The 15520-nt window shown below is 41.0% G+C and overlaps 2 protein-coding genes across 2 annotated transcripts in view; one reads left to right on the top strand and one right to left on the bottom strand.

Annotated features, from left to right (window-relative positions):
• Positions 1–775, top strand: part of LOC113568715 (NLR family CARD domain-containing protein 3-like) — a 17446-nt gene extending 16671 nt beyond the window's left edge. The window contains exon 9 of the mRNA XM_035521420.1: positions 595–775. Within this exon, the coding sequence (XP_035377313.1) occupies positions 595–775 (181 nt within the window). The remainder of the gene's footprint in view (positions 1–594) is intronic.
• A 13939-nt stretch (positions 776–14714) lies between these two features.
• Positions 14715–15111, bottom strand: LOC118240570 (histone H2A-like). The gene has a single exon (XM_035521465.1). It carries the CDS (start codon positions 15099–15101, stop codon positions 14715–14717), a length of 387 nt encoding a protein of 128 aa, XP_035377358.1. The 5' UTR covers positions 15102–15111.
• Positions 15112–15520: the final 409 nt, after the last annotated feature.

Below are 15520 nucleotides of genomic sequence, written 5' to 3'. Positions count from 1 at the left end.
TTTAAGCTATATGTTGACCAAATCTTAAACCTCTTAAACCTGCAGCCTCTGCAATGCTGTGATGCGATTTTTCACATAGAGCTTGCCAGCTAACCAGTCTGTTTTTAAGAGCCAGCAGTTCAGTTTAGATACAGTGCACGCACTCAGCTTTTCCTTGAACTCTCCAGCTCTTAATGAACCCCATCAGGTGCTTCTCCACAGCACAGACTTCATTACAGCTCCAAAGTGTTCTCTTACTGGGACCTAGAAGATAAAAAAAAAAAAAAACAACTGAAATTTATCCTTAAAGAGTCAAAGTATTCATGTTTAATGAAACACATTTGGCACAAAGGGCAAATTACTCTCTCTTTATACACAAACACACACACACACACACACACACACACACACACACACACAAACATAATTGCCATTACCCTAATCCTTTTTCTGACACACACATCATCACTGTATTAATAGCTTCACATACACACTCTCACAAAATTCTCTATACGCACACACACTTTCACTGAATCACTATCACAACACAATGTGTGTGTTTGCACATATGTGTACTGATCTGTAAGTGAGGAGTTTTTCTCCTTCTCTCTGCAGGCTGTCTGACTGCCGTATTACAGATGAAAGATGTGCTGCTCTGGCTTCAGCTCTGAGGTCAAACCCCTCATCACACCTGAGAGAGCTGAATCTGAACTACAATAAACCAGGAGACTCAGGAGTGAAGCAGCTCTCTGCTCTACTGGAGGATCCACACTGTAAACTGGAGACACTAGAGTGAGTTACTGACTTACTGTACCTTTACACACACACACACACACACACACACACACACACACACACACACACACACACACACATACACACATGCAGTCAATATGCCCCCCTCACACACAAAAAAATATACATACCACACACACAGAAAAATATCCTCAAACACACACACACACACACACACACACACACACAGTCAATATCCTGTCACTCACACACACACAAAAGGTCGGTATCCTCAGACACACACACATACATACAGTCTGTATCCTCTCTGTTTCTATCTCTCTCTCACACACACACACACACACGCACTCACAGTCTCCTCTCTCTTGCACACCTACACAGTCATTATCCTCTCACTGAGACACACACACACACACACACTCAATATTCTCTCACTCACATACACAAGGTCAGTATCCCCACCACACACACTCTGTCACTATCCTCTCACACACACAGTCAGTATCCTCTCTCTGTCTCTCTCACACACACATACAGTCAGTATCTTCACACACACACACACACACATACACACACACACAGTCAAGTTTGGTTTATTTGTCACATACATTGTCATACACAGTATAACTCGCAGTGAAATGGTTGTACCAGTCAGTATCCTCTGGCACAAACACACACACAGTCAGTATCCTCTCACACAAAATCAGTATCCTCACACACACACAGACACACACACACAGTCAATATCCACACAAACACACCCAGTGAGTAATCTCACACTCACACACACAAAAAAGACATAATTGCTATGACCCTCTTCCTCTCTCTTACACACACACCATCACTGTATTAATTAGCTTCACATTCACGCACTCACTCACACTTCACTGCATCACTATCACAACATATTATGTGTGTGTGTGTGTGTGTGTATGTGTGTGCTGAGCTGTAAGTGTGAGAGTGAGGAAGAGGGTAATACACTATCACTGTATTAATTAGATTCACACACACACACACACACACACACACACACACACACACACACACACACACACACACACACACACATACTTTGTCACTCTTTCTCTCTCTTTATACACATTCTATCACTGCATCTCTCATGAACACACAGACCACATATTGCGTGCCTGTGCTTGTCTGTGTACTCAGCTGTAAGTGTGAGGAGTTTTTCTCCTTCTCTCTGCAGGCTGTCTGACTGCAGTATTACAGAGGAAGGTTGTGCTGCTCTGGCTTCAGCTCTGAGGTCAAACCCCTCATCACACCTGAGAGAGCTTAATCTGAACTACAATAAACCAGGAGACTCAGGAGTGAAGCAGCTCTCTGCTCTACTGGAGGATCCACACTGTAAACTGGAGACACTACAGTGAGTTACTGACTTACTATCTCTTTATACACATGCACACACACTTATTATTAATATTCCCTTCACTCATACTCACTCACATACACCCTCATATTTTGCTCAGTTTGTTTAGTGTGTCATTGTCTTTGTGTGTGTTTTGTACATGAGAGACATTTTTCATATATGAGTATGTGCAGTTTGTAGTTTTAAGCTTTAGTGTGTGTGATGTGTTCTTTTCTTTTCTTTTGTCCAAACATTGTATTTAGTATGTTTTAGACAGAGAAATACATTTGTGTCTGATTTTATAGTTCTGCTGGTGTTTTTGGATGTTTGTGTGGATAATCTAATTTGTAATTTTCATGTTTTAGTGATTGTTCATGTTTTGGCCAATAGTTTCTCTTTGGTTGTGTTAGTTTTAATGTGTGTATGAAGGTGGTTTGGACACTATAATGGTGATGCTGTACTCTGGAGATGTTGAACGTCTAAAACAGCTTTAATACTCCACTCTCATCCCCACACACTGTATGGAAGGTTTGAATGGTTGTGTGTTTGTTGGGGTTAAAGATAGTTTTTATAGTTTACTCTGAGATAGAGACAAAGAGAATGACTGTACAACTCTTACAAAGTTTGTGTCCTGTTTGCGTATTTGATTGTGTGTGTGTGTGTGTGTGTGTGTGTGTGTGTGTGTGTGTGTGTGTATGTGTGTGTGTGTGTGTGTGTGTGTGTGTGTGTGTTTGTGTGTGTGTCTGTTTTTGTGTGTGTGTGTGTGTGTGTGTGTGTGTGTATGTGAGAGAGAGAGGGAGGGGAGGGGGGAGAGGAGACACAATTACTAAGTTCACTAGAGTCTACTGCTGAGAATTTACCGATGCAAAATATCACCTACAGCTGCAGTAACATAAATATAAACCCAAACTCACTTTATCATGTGGACACACACAACCACAGTATGAGCTGATTGATGGAGAACTGGATGTTACAATGAGCTCATACAAAACTCTGTGTAGGGATTGGCTGATTAACATTACTGATATAAACCAATAAGCATCAGACCTATTTTAACCTTACACAATATAGCAGAAGCAGTCAATTACCAGTCTAGTGTGTGTGTGTGTGTGTGTGTGTGTGTGTGTGTGTGTGTGTGTGTGTGTGTATGTGCGTGTATGTGCGTGTATGTGATGGTGATTGAGCTTGTGTACAGAGTCTGACTGACTGTGATGGGTGTGTGTTCATGTCTGATCTTTTTGTCCTATTTTATGTCTCACAGTATCCGGCCACTATAGAGCTGATGTTGTCTGAGTCTCCCACACAGAGAGGAGAATGAACAAACACACACACACATCGCTGGCTGTGGAAGACGAGAACACAGCCTAGTCACTGGTTGTAGATGTGGGGAACACAGACTAGTCACTGGCTGTGGATGAGGAGAACACGGATTAGTTGGGGTGATGCAACATAAAGAGTCATTGAGGTTTTTCAGTGTCTTGGGTACAGAGAGGGTTGGGCAGATGAGTAGACTGTCATGTCTAGAATGGTAAATCCAGATCAAACTGATGGCACTGAACCTGCATTAACAGTGCCGGTGGGACAGAATATGGGTTTAGTCACCGGGAAGGCCACTTAAAACTATCTAGTGACTTTCCACTGCCTCCTCAACTCTTCCATTGAGAAGTGAAAGCACACTGTTCACTCCACTGCTGCAACGTTGGTACACAGCAGTAGAACTACGCCTCCACCATTATGGACTGAAAACAACTACCATCAAAGAATTTGAAAACGACTACCATCAAAGAATTTACATAATCTTTACTACCGTATTATCAAAGTGTGGTCCAAAAGTCAAGCAAAGTTCTTTCTGTTGTCATATTTAATACTTGTATTGAAATGGCTTGTGTTGAATCATGAAAACTATAACTATGCATACTACTATAACTACTTATGTATTATGTTTATGAAAGATGTTTGTAAAACATTCTTGTCGAATTCAATTCATTAAACAACAAAAACCCTAAAAACACTGATTTAAATAATGAAGCACACAAAGTTTCTGTTCAACTGTTACTGTTTAGAAGATGTTTTTAATAAAGTTGCAGGTCTTGAATGGGGTTTGTTTTGCTATGGTATTAAATCAGGTGTTGAGAGTAGAACTTCAGAGGTGATTCTAGAATGGTGACATCACTAATATTTACTGTAAGTTTACAATTTACTGGTGACTCATTTTGAGAAATTTTCTGTGGTATTTCTAAATTGCCTGTGGATCATCAATTTTGGGTGCACAAGATGTGATGTACTGTGATCCATATAAACAATCTAATCATGTAGATGAGGGACTTTTTAGACTTCTCATTACACACCACTCCCCTACACTTGTAGTCGCCATAGCCTTCTTCATGGTGGAAAGAATATTTTGGTTAAATCCAGGTTTGAAATCAAAGGACTTCATAAGGTTCTGCAGTAAGTGGACAGATGGCATAGAAAACACTTTTGACAGTAGCCTGTAACACTTTGGACTTGCATGTAGCAGATCCGAGAGGAAAGCTTTGTCCTGAGTGGTCCACCTGAAACCATGAGCCCTGCTCTGAGAAATACACATCTGTGTATTCACAAAAGCACAGGCTTTGGCTGGTAAAAGGTTTCTTATTAACACCAGTCTTGCGTGCCTTCTTAACTAGTTAAGTTTCTTCACATTTAGGCTTCCCTCATGTTATTACGTTTTAGTTTACTGTATCTAAATCACTACACAATAAATTGTAGCCTGCACCAAGAAGTAGGAGCGATATAAACAGACTATTTCCTTGTTGTAGTTTATAACTGACTTGTGATGAGTTTGATACTTATGATACTGAATTAATGTAGCAAGAAAACATCCCTGATTTGTGCAAATTATTTAATTTCTACTAATTTAGTAAACTATTATAGTAGCTATAATGTTGAGACTAATGTTGAGACTAAGATATGATGCACAGTGTAGTGGCCTTTCACATGAGGGAAAAACCATCAATAAAGGTATTTTTGAATGGATATAATAAAAAATTAATAATAAAATCTCTTACTTTGCTTTTATACTTGCAGTTTTGTTGTACTTGCATAATTTTTAGTCTCTTAAGGATCTTTAAAATAAACAAACTTTTCACTGTTTGACTGCTGCAGATTATTTTTGCACATCCAGTTCATTCTGATAAAAACCTTGTTTGTATTGAATTGTCCAAGTTTTCAATTATTATGTAAGGATATAAAAAAATAAAATCATAATCAAGAATCATCCATGAGTTTGAAGAAATCTAATCACCCAACTCTACTTATAGTAGGATATAAAGGCTGAAAATACTAATAATGTTATTGCATTTCAATTACTAAAAACAACAACAATGAAAGATTGAATGTATTATGGTGCACAGACTGATGGGTGATATAGGGGTGGAATATGAACACCATAGAGTAAATAATCACAGGTTCATGTCAGTGTTGGTCAATGTTTGAATAAGTTTGGAAGTGGATGCCTAGTCAAGAGTGTTTTGGGAGGTAGGTTGTATATGACAAAGAAAATAAACAAACAAACTGTTTCATGTTCGAAGAATGTATGATTATGACACTGGATATTGAGTCTAAGTGTGGGAAGGTTGTGTATGACAAAGCTAGTAAACACACGAGAGTGTGTCGGCAAATGTATTGACATGTCTACATCTATGTTATTGAGTGTGTGTGTGTGTGTGTGTGTGTGTGTGTGTGTGTGTGTGTGTGTGTGTATCTCAGGTGTGTTACTGATCAATGTGCTGTAATGCTTTTCTGTTGTTCACTCGCTGTAGTCTTTTAACAGCCTCTGAAAGCATCTTATTCAGAGATTTCTCCACATTCAGTTTCATCAGCTCATTCTTCATTTTGAGGTTTTTATGATGGCAGAACAACAAATAATTATCATCTGATGAAGATGTCAGCAGTCTACTGGCCTCTTCTAGAGTTGTCTGAGTGACACTGATGATGTCTAAGAGGCTTCTGAGCAGGTTCTCTGGCTGAAACAGACCTGAAGGATAAATATTCTCCACTTGCCCTCCACTGGGCCTTCTTTAACCTTCAGTAATCCTCACAGTCAGTGACAAATGGTCCATTTGAAATAGGAAAATCAGCTCAGTGAAGATTAACCATGGAATGTGAGGAGCTTCTGGCTTTGGCCCGCACTGAGGTCCAACCTGTGTTGAGGTGACTGGAGCTCTGGGAGTGTGAGCCATTTTCACACTCACAGTGCTGCTCTTGCATGCTGCCTCTTTAACACTTAAACTGCAGCACTGTCCTATAACAAGGAAGTCTGGGGATTCACATTTTGTCACAGAGGCTCCAGCAATCCGTGGAAAACGGCACCTGCTTTCAGGTTTTGCCTTTGCCTCTGGAGCGTTGCTCTCATCACGGAGGAACATCTTCTTTGTATTAGAAGCTCTCCTCATGATGATTAAACTAATTAAATCCTATATGTAATAAAGCTCTGGTGTTCTGTCGATTTATATATTACCTAGCTGTGGGTTTGGGTGTTTTATCTTAGTTGTGTTCGATGCAATGTCACAATTGCATAAATTACTGTGGACTGGTATGAAGCCTTATTGTATTAGTAATATTCATTGGTATGAAGCCTTATTGTATTAGTAATATTTTGCGCCCTCACTGTCCCTTCACAATATATCATTCGAGTCTCGTTTACTTTTTCACGCAGCAACTTATAAGAACCGAGATGTCGTATTCTTGTCGATATTCACAAACCTGCAAGTAACATGCATTTAACATGATCACGCTTTTAAAGATGCATTTAACATGCATTTCCTTCCTACCTGATGCTTCGTTTCATCAGGCAAGCGATATGTAAACTAGTGATGCCTTACATTCAAGCCTACATAATAACGGCAAAAAATACACCTAGTTATCTAAACTAGACAGACTTTGTATAAAAACGATAACTCGACATCGTGAGCAATGAATACAGATAGAACCAAAAATAAATTATCTATTTAGCTTTGCTAACTATAAGTCTCGACCGTGTCTAGCTTTGTTACTTCACGTAAATGTTCAAACGTAGCTAGCTAGTGTTAGCTCGATAAAGCTGGATCTTACGAGCTGAATTCTGAGAGGATTTCAAGCATACTCGCAAAATCTGTAGATAGCTACACAATTATAAGTTGAGTGAAACATGTTGAGATGGACAGCGTCAGATGAAACAGTGATTAGAATTTCCTGTCGCGATCCAACACGACTTGCAAGCGCGCTGACGGACTAAACTAATCTGTCAGCATTGTGTCAGATGTGAGAAAATGTTGGAACTGACAATACATCCAAATATCTAACAAAACAAGTTAGGTTTCCAAGGTAGAAATATGAATATGTCATGGTAATAAACTGTTTTAAAATGCCCTAGTTACCTCAGTTGATTGAGTTAATTTCTCCTCTGATGGTGTAATGATGTCTGTTTACTAGCTGTCTTCTTAAGCATCACATGAAAACAAAGTTACACACAAACCTTTTAACAAGTTATATCAAAATAGAGCTTGTCATCTTCAATAGGCACTTTTCAGATTTACAATCAGTGACTAGGTGACAGACTAACCGTGTTAGTCAGGAATTTCATTTGCGACATTCGAATGGGCCTACAGCAAAAACATGTCTGAAGCATAAAATGTAAGACCATGCAATTTCACATTTAAGACAACTGAAGACTTATTAATGCCTCAAATTTGTAAAATGTAATTTCAGACAAATTAAGACTTTTTAAGGACCCACGGGCACCCTGTGTACAGGGCACCTAACTCATCTCCCGCACCAGAGTTCCTTTATTGACAACAGTTGTTTGATTATTAATCTCCAACTTTAACACGTAGGCTCCATACAAGACACTTTTTTGCTCCTTTACATTTTCTATAACAAAGCCAGCAATTCCCAGATGTCTCCTGGAATTGAGGAATATGAGTTATAGGAAAGGAGGAAGTGTACTGACTTCTCTCAATCTCAAAATAATAATGATTGTAATAAATAATGAGTTGTTGGTTACATTTTCTCGCTTTCTCTTTTTCCTCCATATTTTAGTCATAGACAATTCCTACCCATCAGGTAATTATTCCTCGTCACATGTCAGCGGCCAACCAGGGAGGGTGAGGGTTGTCACAATTTTCCTCATGCAGTCACATCCTTTCAAGCTGTGGCCAGTGTTGCTGTGATTGACAGGAGAGTGCAGAGAGCCAGAGACTATGCCACCCCTCCCTCCCTGAGAGCACAGCAAATTGTACTCATCAGTAAGAATCCTGACTCATAAAAAATGTTCACGTCAATCCTTTTTTATTACTTAATCGAAATGTCTGCGTTACACTGTATTAGTAAAAGCAATACGGAAGGTAAGAGCCTCCCTGGAGGTGACGGTTGAACGCTTGTTGTAGTGAGCGAGACGAGAAGCCTCACCAGCGATGCACTCGAAGATATCATTCATAAAGGAATTCATGATCCCCATAGCCTTGGAAGAGATACCGGTGTCGGGGTGGACCTGTTTCAGGACTTTGTACACGTAGATAGCATAACCTTCCTTCCTCGACTTTCTGCGCTTCTTGCCTCCTTTACCGGCCGTCTTAGTCACGGCTTTTTTGGATCCCTTCTTCGGCGCAGACTTGGCAGGCTCGGGCATGACGCTCGTTGCTGAGTAAACAACAACAGAAAGAAAAACAGTGCCTGAACACCCAGTTTATTTAGACTCTGGTATTCTAATTTGAACACACCCTCCCCTCCTCGGTCATGACAAGCCATCATTGGCCAGAAAACAACCCCTCCTCTCACAGGAACCTCCCTATCGTTGCTCCGCCACCCCATAGCGTTCACCTCTTAATCCATTTTTAAATTGACTTTATTGAAACAATTCAATTCAATACACACACACACTCCATCACAAAGGCCTCACAAACAAGATCCACCGGAGGACCCAGACTACCTTCACTCTATACATTAACAATACAATTTACCTCTGTAAATTAGGTATACATCCTCCATTTATATACCTCCAAAAGAGTCCAAGATGTATTTTGGTCCTCCAATATTAATCGTTTTCAGCCTTTTTAACTCACACGCACACAATCGGTTGTAACAGGTATTGTTTTTAACATTATCGTCTTATTTTGGGCTAGGATTTGGAACCTACAACATGCAGACGTTTAAAAGCGTGTTACAGCTCTCATCAATATAAAACTAAATGTCCTTTGTGCGCATTCAGGCACTAGACACTTATAGGCGCTCATACACACAAAACAACTCTTTAACCGAGTGGATGGATGGCTCTTAAAAGAGCCGTTGGTTTGGTCGTTTAGGAACTCAGCGTTTAACCTCCGAAGCCGTACAGAGTACGTCCCTGGCGTTTCAGAGCATAAACCACATCCATGGCGGTGACCGTCTTCCGCTTGGCATGCTCGGTGTAGGTGACCGCGTCCCTGATAACGTTCTCCAGAAACACTTTCAGCACACCACGGGTCTCCTCGTAGATCAGACCGGAGATGCGCTTGACGCCGCCACGACGAGCCAGACGGCGGATAGCGGGCTTAGTGATACCCTGGATGTTGTCGCGGAGCACCTTACGGTGACGCTTAGCGCCTCCTTTCCCAAGGCCCTTACCACCCTTTCCTCTTCCAGACATCGCTTAGGCTTCTTTCACCACTCAAAGAAAAGAGAAATAATGAAGCGCTTTCACCCAGTGCGCCACTATTATTCTCTTCTAAAGGACCTGGTTGAAGACAAGGAGCACTCGAGGAGGCGGAGCTAAATACCATGCCCCTCCAAACGCCTCCAGCACAACACTTAGCCAGACTGGAATAAAATCTCAATACTATTTGGCAAAACGACAATTCATAGATAGAACATCTAAGAGATCTTAGACAATAACAACGAACAACAACGTAAGGGAAGAAAAAGAACGATAACAAACAAGCAAAGACAACAAAAGATTCCGTGCAGCATAAGCTGGCCTACAATTGTTACAACTGCTACTAATCAAAAGAAGAAGAGTCAGAATGGAAGTAGGTCCTCAGCACTGGTGCTGAAAAGCCCTAAGTTTAAAGACTCTTGCTGGAAAATATAGAAATTATATACACACTCCTAATCCGTGTGTTCATTAGGCCTCTTAGGGTTCCCACCAGCCAAGAACAACATGTAGATCAGGTTAGAGAAACTACTGTCTTCTCACTTTCATCTTCCTCTGCAACAGTGGCAGCTTAACTGCTATTTTCACATAACATAACTCCGTCCACGTACCCTCGTCCTTCAAGCATTAATAAAGGACATCACTACGCTTGTAAATCATAGGAAAACACACTTGTATGCCCAAATACAGCATTCAAGGGCCTTCAAAGACTACATTCCAAAAAAAATGCTCAATAAAATGTTGTAAAAAGTATGACTCAACTGCCGGGTTGGGAATTTTATCATCACTGTCAAGTAGCTTTACTTAAAATGTCAAGCTTGAAACCTGTACTGTAGGGCAGCCTGAACTCAGCACAGGGAAACTACCCTATTATTATTAATATTTTTGTTAACATGATCACCACCACTATTATTGTTATTATTACTACTATTATTATCAACAGTAGGAAAAGGGGGAGGAAGAGGAGGAATAGAAGTATATTTCAAATAAAAAACAAGAAAACTAAATTGGCTAAATGATGGCGAGTAAAACACACTAATACTGATTGGGATGTTGTGATAGATGAAGCTTCGTTACCATCTTGTGGCCAAACTGTAAAAGCAGCCACAACAAAATGAGAGTTGACTTCATTATGTCTTCAAGAAACCTGAAGGGACAGTTTCATTTGGAATCAAGAACTGTTGGCCATTTATTATTAGATTTGTGGAACAGCTTAACGCTTGTGCACCGTGTGTTTATGATCGTCATGCTTTCAACAGTGGTTGCCAAAGTGATTTGAAGGCATGTTCAAAAGTGATAGTTTAGAACCATGTGTCAGTAATATTTCTCAACCCCCTGAATAAATAGTCTAATTGTACATTGTTATTATATTTGTTCTTCCAGTGCTATTGTTACTCTTTGTAGTTATTTCTTTCATCCCCTTTCTTTCAGGAAATGCAAATGCAGAGCTACATCAAAACAAACAGTAGCGCACAAAAACAAACACACACACACACACACACACACACACACACACACACACACACACACACACACACACACACACACACACACACTCTCTCACTCTCTCTGACGAAAAATAGACCATTGCATAATCAAGAAGAAGACAGTTTTGGCTAAGAATATATTGTAAGGGTAGAGAAGGAAATTGTTAATAAAAAGATTTCAGCTGTGTTCTGAAAGAACAAAATAGAAGTGCAGCCATACATTGCCATGCAAAAGTTTGTGCACCCCTGCTCAAAGTATATGTTACTGTGAACAAGTAATCAATTTGAAGATGAAATGATCTCCAAAAGGCATACAGGTAAAGATGAAACACACTTTTCAACATTTTAAGCAACGTCAGTTTATTAGTTTGGTTTTGTACAATTTTAGAGTGAAAAAAGGAGTAGCTAGGAGATTTGAACACTCAAATAACTTTGACCGCAGTCTCAGACCTTCATTAGCCTGTTATGGTTATGGCTTGTACACAATCATTGTTAAGAAAGGCCAGGTGATGCAAAATTCAAAGCTTTATAAACAGCCAGACTCCTCTAACCTTGTCCCAGAAACCAGCAGCCATGGGTTCTTCTAAATAGCTGCTTAGCAAAATGAAAATGAAAATTGTTGAGGCCCATAAAACAGAAGAAAGCTATAGGATGATAGCAATGAGTTTCAGGTCGCAATTTCCTCAGTTTGAAATGTAATTAAGAAATGGTGGTTAACAGGAATAGTGCCGGTCAAGGTGAGCTCTGGAAGACCAAGAAACATTTCAGAGACGTCTGATTGTAGGATTGTTAGAAAGGGAAATTAGAACCCTTGCTTGACTGCAAAGGACTTTCAGGAAGATTTAGCACACTCTGGTGGTGTGGTACATTGTTCTACTGTTCAGAGACACCTGCACAAACATGACCTTTATGGAAGCATCATAAGAAGAAAACGTCTCCTCCGTCCTTACCACAAAATTCTGCATCAGAAGGTTGCAAAAGAAAATCTAAACATGTATGGTTGGAGAAAAAATGGCACCTCTATAACCATTAAGATGGTGGGGGGGTATCAATCATGTTTTGGGGTAGTATTGCAGCCAATGGCACGGGGAGGTTTTCACGGGTAGAGGGGGAAATGGATTCAATGAACTTCCAGAAAATTCTGGAAGCAAGCATAACACCATTCTGTAAAAATGCTGAGGTTGAAAAGAGGATGGCTTATACAAATGGATAATGATCCTAAACACACCTCAAAATCCATAATAAACTACCTCAAAAGGTGCAAGCTGAAGGTTTAGCCATGGCCCTCACAGTCCCCTGATCTGAACAGCATTGAAATCTATGGATAGACATCAAAAGAACAGTGCATGCAAGACAGCCCAGGAATCTCACAGAAGTGGAAGACTGTTGCAAGGAAGAATGGATGAAAATCCCTCAAACAAGAATCGGAAGACTCTTGGCTGGCTACACAAAGTGCTTACAAGATGAGATGCTTGCCAAAGGAGGTGCTACTTGGTACTAAGCATTTTGGGGAGCAATTCATCTACAACTTGCTTATCTGTTCACAGTAACATACATTTTGACCAGGGGTGCCCAAACCGTTGCATACCACTGTAAATATTGTTGTGTGACATGCTATCTGTTAAGGAGGCCTGGTACATAGTACAGCAAACAAACCAACTATGGGGTTCCAGATGGGTAATTTCAGTAGTTCACAAAAGAAAAAAAAAAGAAAAAAGACCATAATGAGATTATGGAAATAAATGCATGAAAAGCATGCTTTGATCTCACATATTAAGTGCTTGTGGAACATGAATAAAATAAACACATAAAGAAATTAATATAAGTCTCCTCTAACTAACCATGAGTAGGCTTACAGTAGTAAGAAGAAGAAGAAGAAGAAGAAGAAGAATCATGAAAGGCAAGTCCATTTCTAAAACCATTTTATTTGTCTTCAGAGCATTTTTAGCTATTTGTTAGGGCTCGGTTTTTTATGATGAAAGACAATTATTCTGTTTATTGCAACAGTAGATCCAAAAGCAAAGAAACCTTTATGACAGTGGCTGTCAGCTAAGCCTAGAAATGATTTCTGAGAAGGACATACCCACTCCATATGCTTATTATTATTATTGTTGTTGTTGTTTCTCCCAAGAGAAACTGGCTAATTGTTCTTCAATATACTTTTACATTCTGATAGCGTTCTGATTAAAAACCAAAATGTTGCAATGTGCACCATAAGTAGTCTCTAGAAATCTAATCGAAGGCTTTTCTTGCCCAGTCCTACTATATAAAAATCCCTCCGTTGCCATACTTTCTCAGCTGTGATTAACCACTCCTAAACCAACTTTAGATTGCGTAACCAAGAAACACATGTCAGATACACGTTATAACAACGACGCATCAGTTTCAAGCGTTGCTAAGGCCACTTGCTCATTTTGTAGCGAAACGATTAGGTGGCTCTTAAAAGAGCCTTTGGGTAGATTGGGACATGACGCCGAGCGATTAGTTTAAGCACGCTCTCCGCGAATGCGGCGGGCCAACTGGATGTCCTTGGGCATGATGGTGACTCTCTTGGCGTGGATTGCGCACAAGTTAGTATCCTCGAACAAGCCCACCAGGTATGCCTCGCTAGCCTCCTGCAAGGCCATAACGGCCGAGCTCTGGAAACGGAGATCGGTCTTGAAATCCTGAGCAATTTCTCTCACCAGGCGCTGGAAGGGCAGCTTGCGGATCAGCAACTCGGTAGACTTCTGATAACGACGAATCTCCCTCAGAGCTACTGTACCAGGCCTGTAACGATGAGGCTTCTTCACGCCGCCGGTGGCTGGGGCGCTCTTGCGGGCAGCCTTAGTGGCAAGCTGCTTTCTCGGGGCTTTACCACCGGTGGACTTACGGGCGGTCTGCTTCGTTCTTGCCATAGCGACGGAACTCTACCCTTAACTGACAAAGAAAGAGAATAAAAGCAACTCAGACGGTACCCTTTTTAAGCCATAACGCCGACCTGCGCTCATTGGGCGTCTTCAGTAAGCCTGCCATCCATTGGACAAACAAGGCCACGTCACATCAAGACAATTGGCCCGTGTTCCACAACGCGCGCATTTCAAAAAGCAAGACGATACGCCTACTTCTGAGGCGGGCTCACGGCAACACATTTCTAGCCGTACTTTTTATTTGCCTCCAGTGTACATTCCTGAACGTATTCCCTGTTACGTTTTTGCATGTTTATAGCACCAACAGCATCGCGCGCATATACATATAGCTACTACTCTTACAAATACGTACATAGATGTACGTACTTGCTTTCATCAGATGCTATTGGGCGCACAAAAAGGGGGAAGGTGTACGTGCGCTTCGACGTGATACGGTATTGGACAGCGGTGCCCATTAATCATTTGGTACTCTCGAGAAAAATGCAAGGTAGGAACAGTTGCACTTCATCAGTCAATGTGGGTGGCTCTTAAAAGAGCCTTTGGGATCTGCAGACAACGCAGCAGAGATGAATTTACTTGGTCTTGACCGTCTTCTCGGTTTTCTTGGGCAGCAGAACAGCCTGAATGTTGGGCAGCACGCCACCTTGAGCAATAGTCACACCTCCCAACAGCTTGTTCAACTCCTCGTCGTTACGCACGGCGAGCTGCAGATGACGAGGAATGATACGGGTCTTCTTGTTGTCACGGGCGGCGTTGCCTGCCAACTCGAGAATCTCAGCAGTCAGATACTCCAGCACAGCAGCCAAATAGACCGGAGCACCGGCACCAACGCGCTCGGCATAATTACCTTTGCGCAGAAGCCTGTGCACACGGCCCACAGGGAACTGCAAGCCAGCGCGAGAGGAGCGAGTCTTGGCCTTAGCCCTGGCCTTACCGCCGGTCTTCCCTCTTCCACTCATTATAAATACAACTGCGTCTTGTGAGCAAAGCTGAAATAATCCCCGTTCACCTAACAACGCTTCAGATATAGCAAAGTCAACTCCTCTCCTATTGGCTAAGGAGGACAGGACGAATAACCAATCGCGAAGCACTCGTTCACTTCCAAAGCCGGCCTCCCTTTCCACTTTGTATTGAATTTTCTTAATAAAGTCAATTGAAAACACTCCATCACAAAAACCTCACAAACAATATCCACCGGAGGACCCAGACTACCTTCACTCTATACATTAACAATACAATTTACATCTGTAAATTAGGTATACATCATCCATTTCTATGTCCAAAAAACCCAGGGAAATGTCTTTTTTCCTCTATCAATCGTCTTCAACCCTTTTAACTCACACACGATCTGTTTAAACAGTTTCTGCAGGTATTATAC

The sequence above is a fragment of the Electrophorus electricus genome, chromosome 22, assembly GCF_013358815.1.
Source record: "Electrophorus electricus isolate fEleEle1 chromosome 22, fEleEle1.pri, whole genome shotgun sequence".
NCBI lineage: Eukaryota > Metazoa > Chordata > Actinopteri > Gymnotiformes > Gymnotidae > Electrophorus > Electrophorus electricus.
Note: the sequence above shows the minus strand (reverse complement) of the source record. Positions and strands in the feature narration are given on the sequence as shown.

What these genes read in the sequence shown, in the direction of transcription:
- LOC118240570 (XM_035521465.1), bottom strand. Translation starts at nt 15,101, where the DNA reads ATGAGTGGAAGAGGGAAGACCGGCGGTAAGGCCAGGGCTAAGGCCAAG.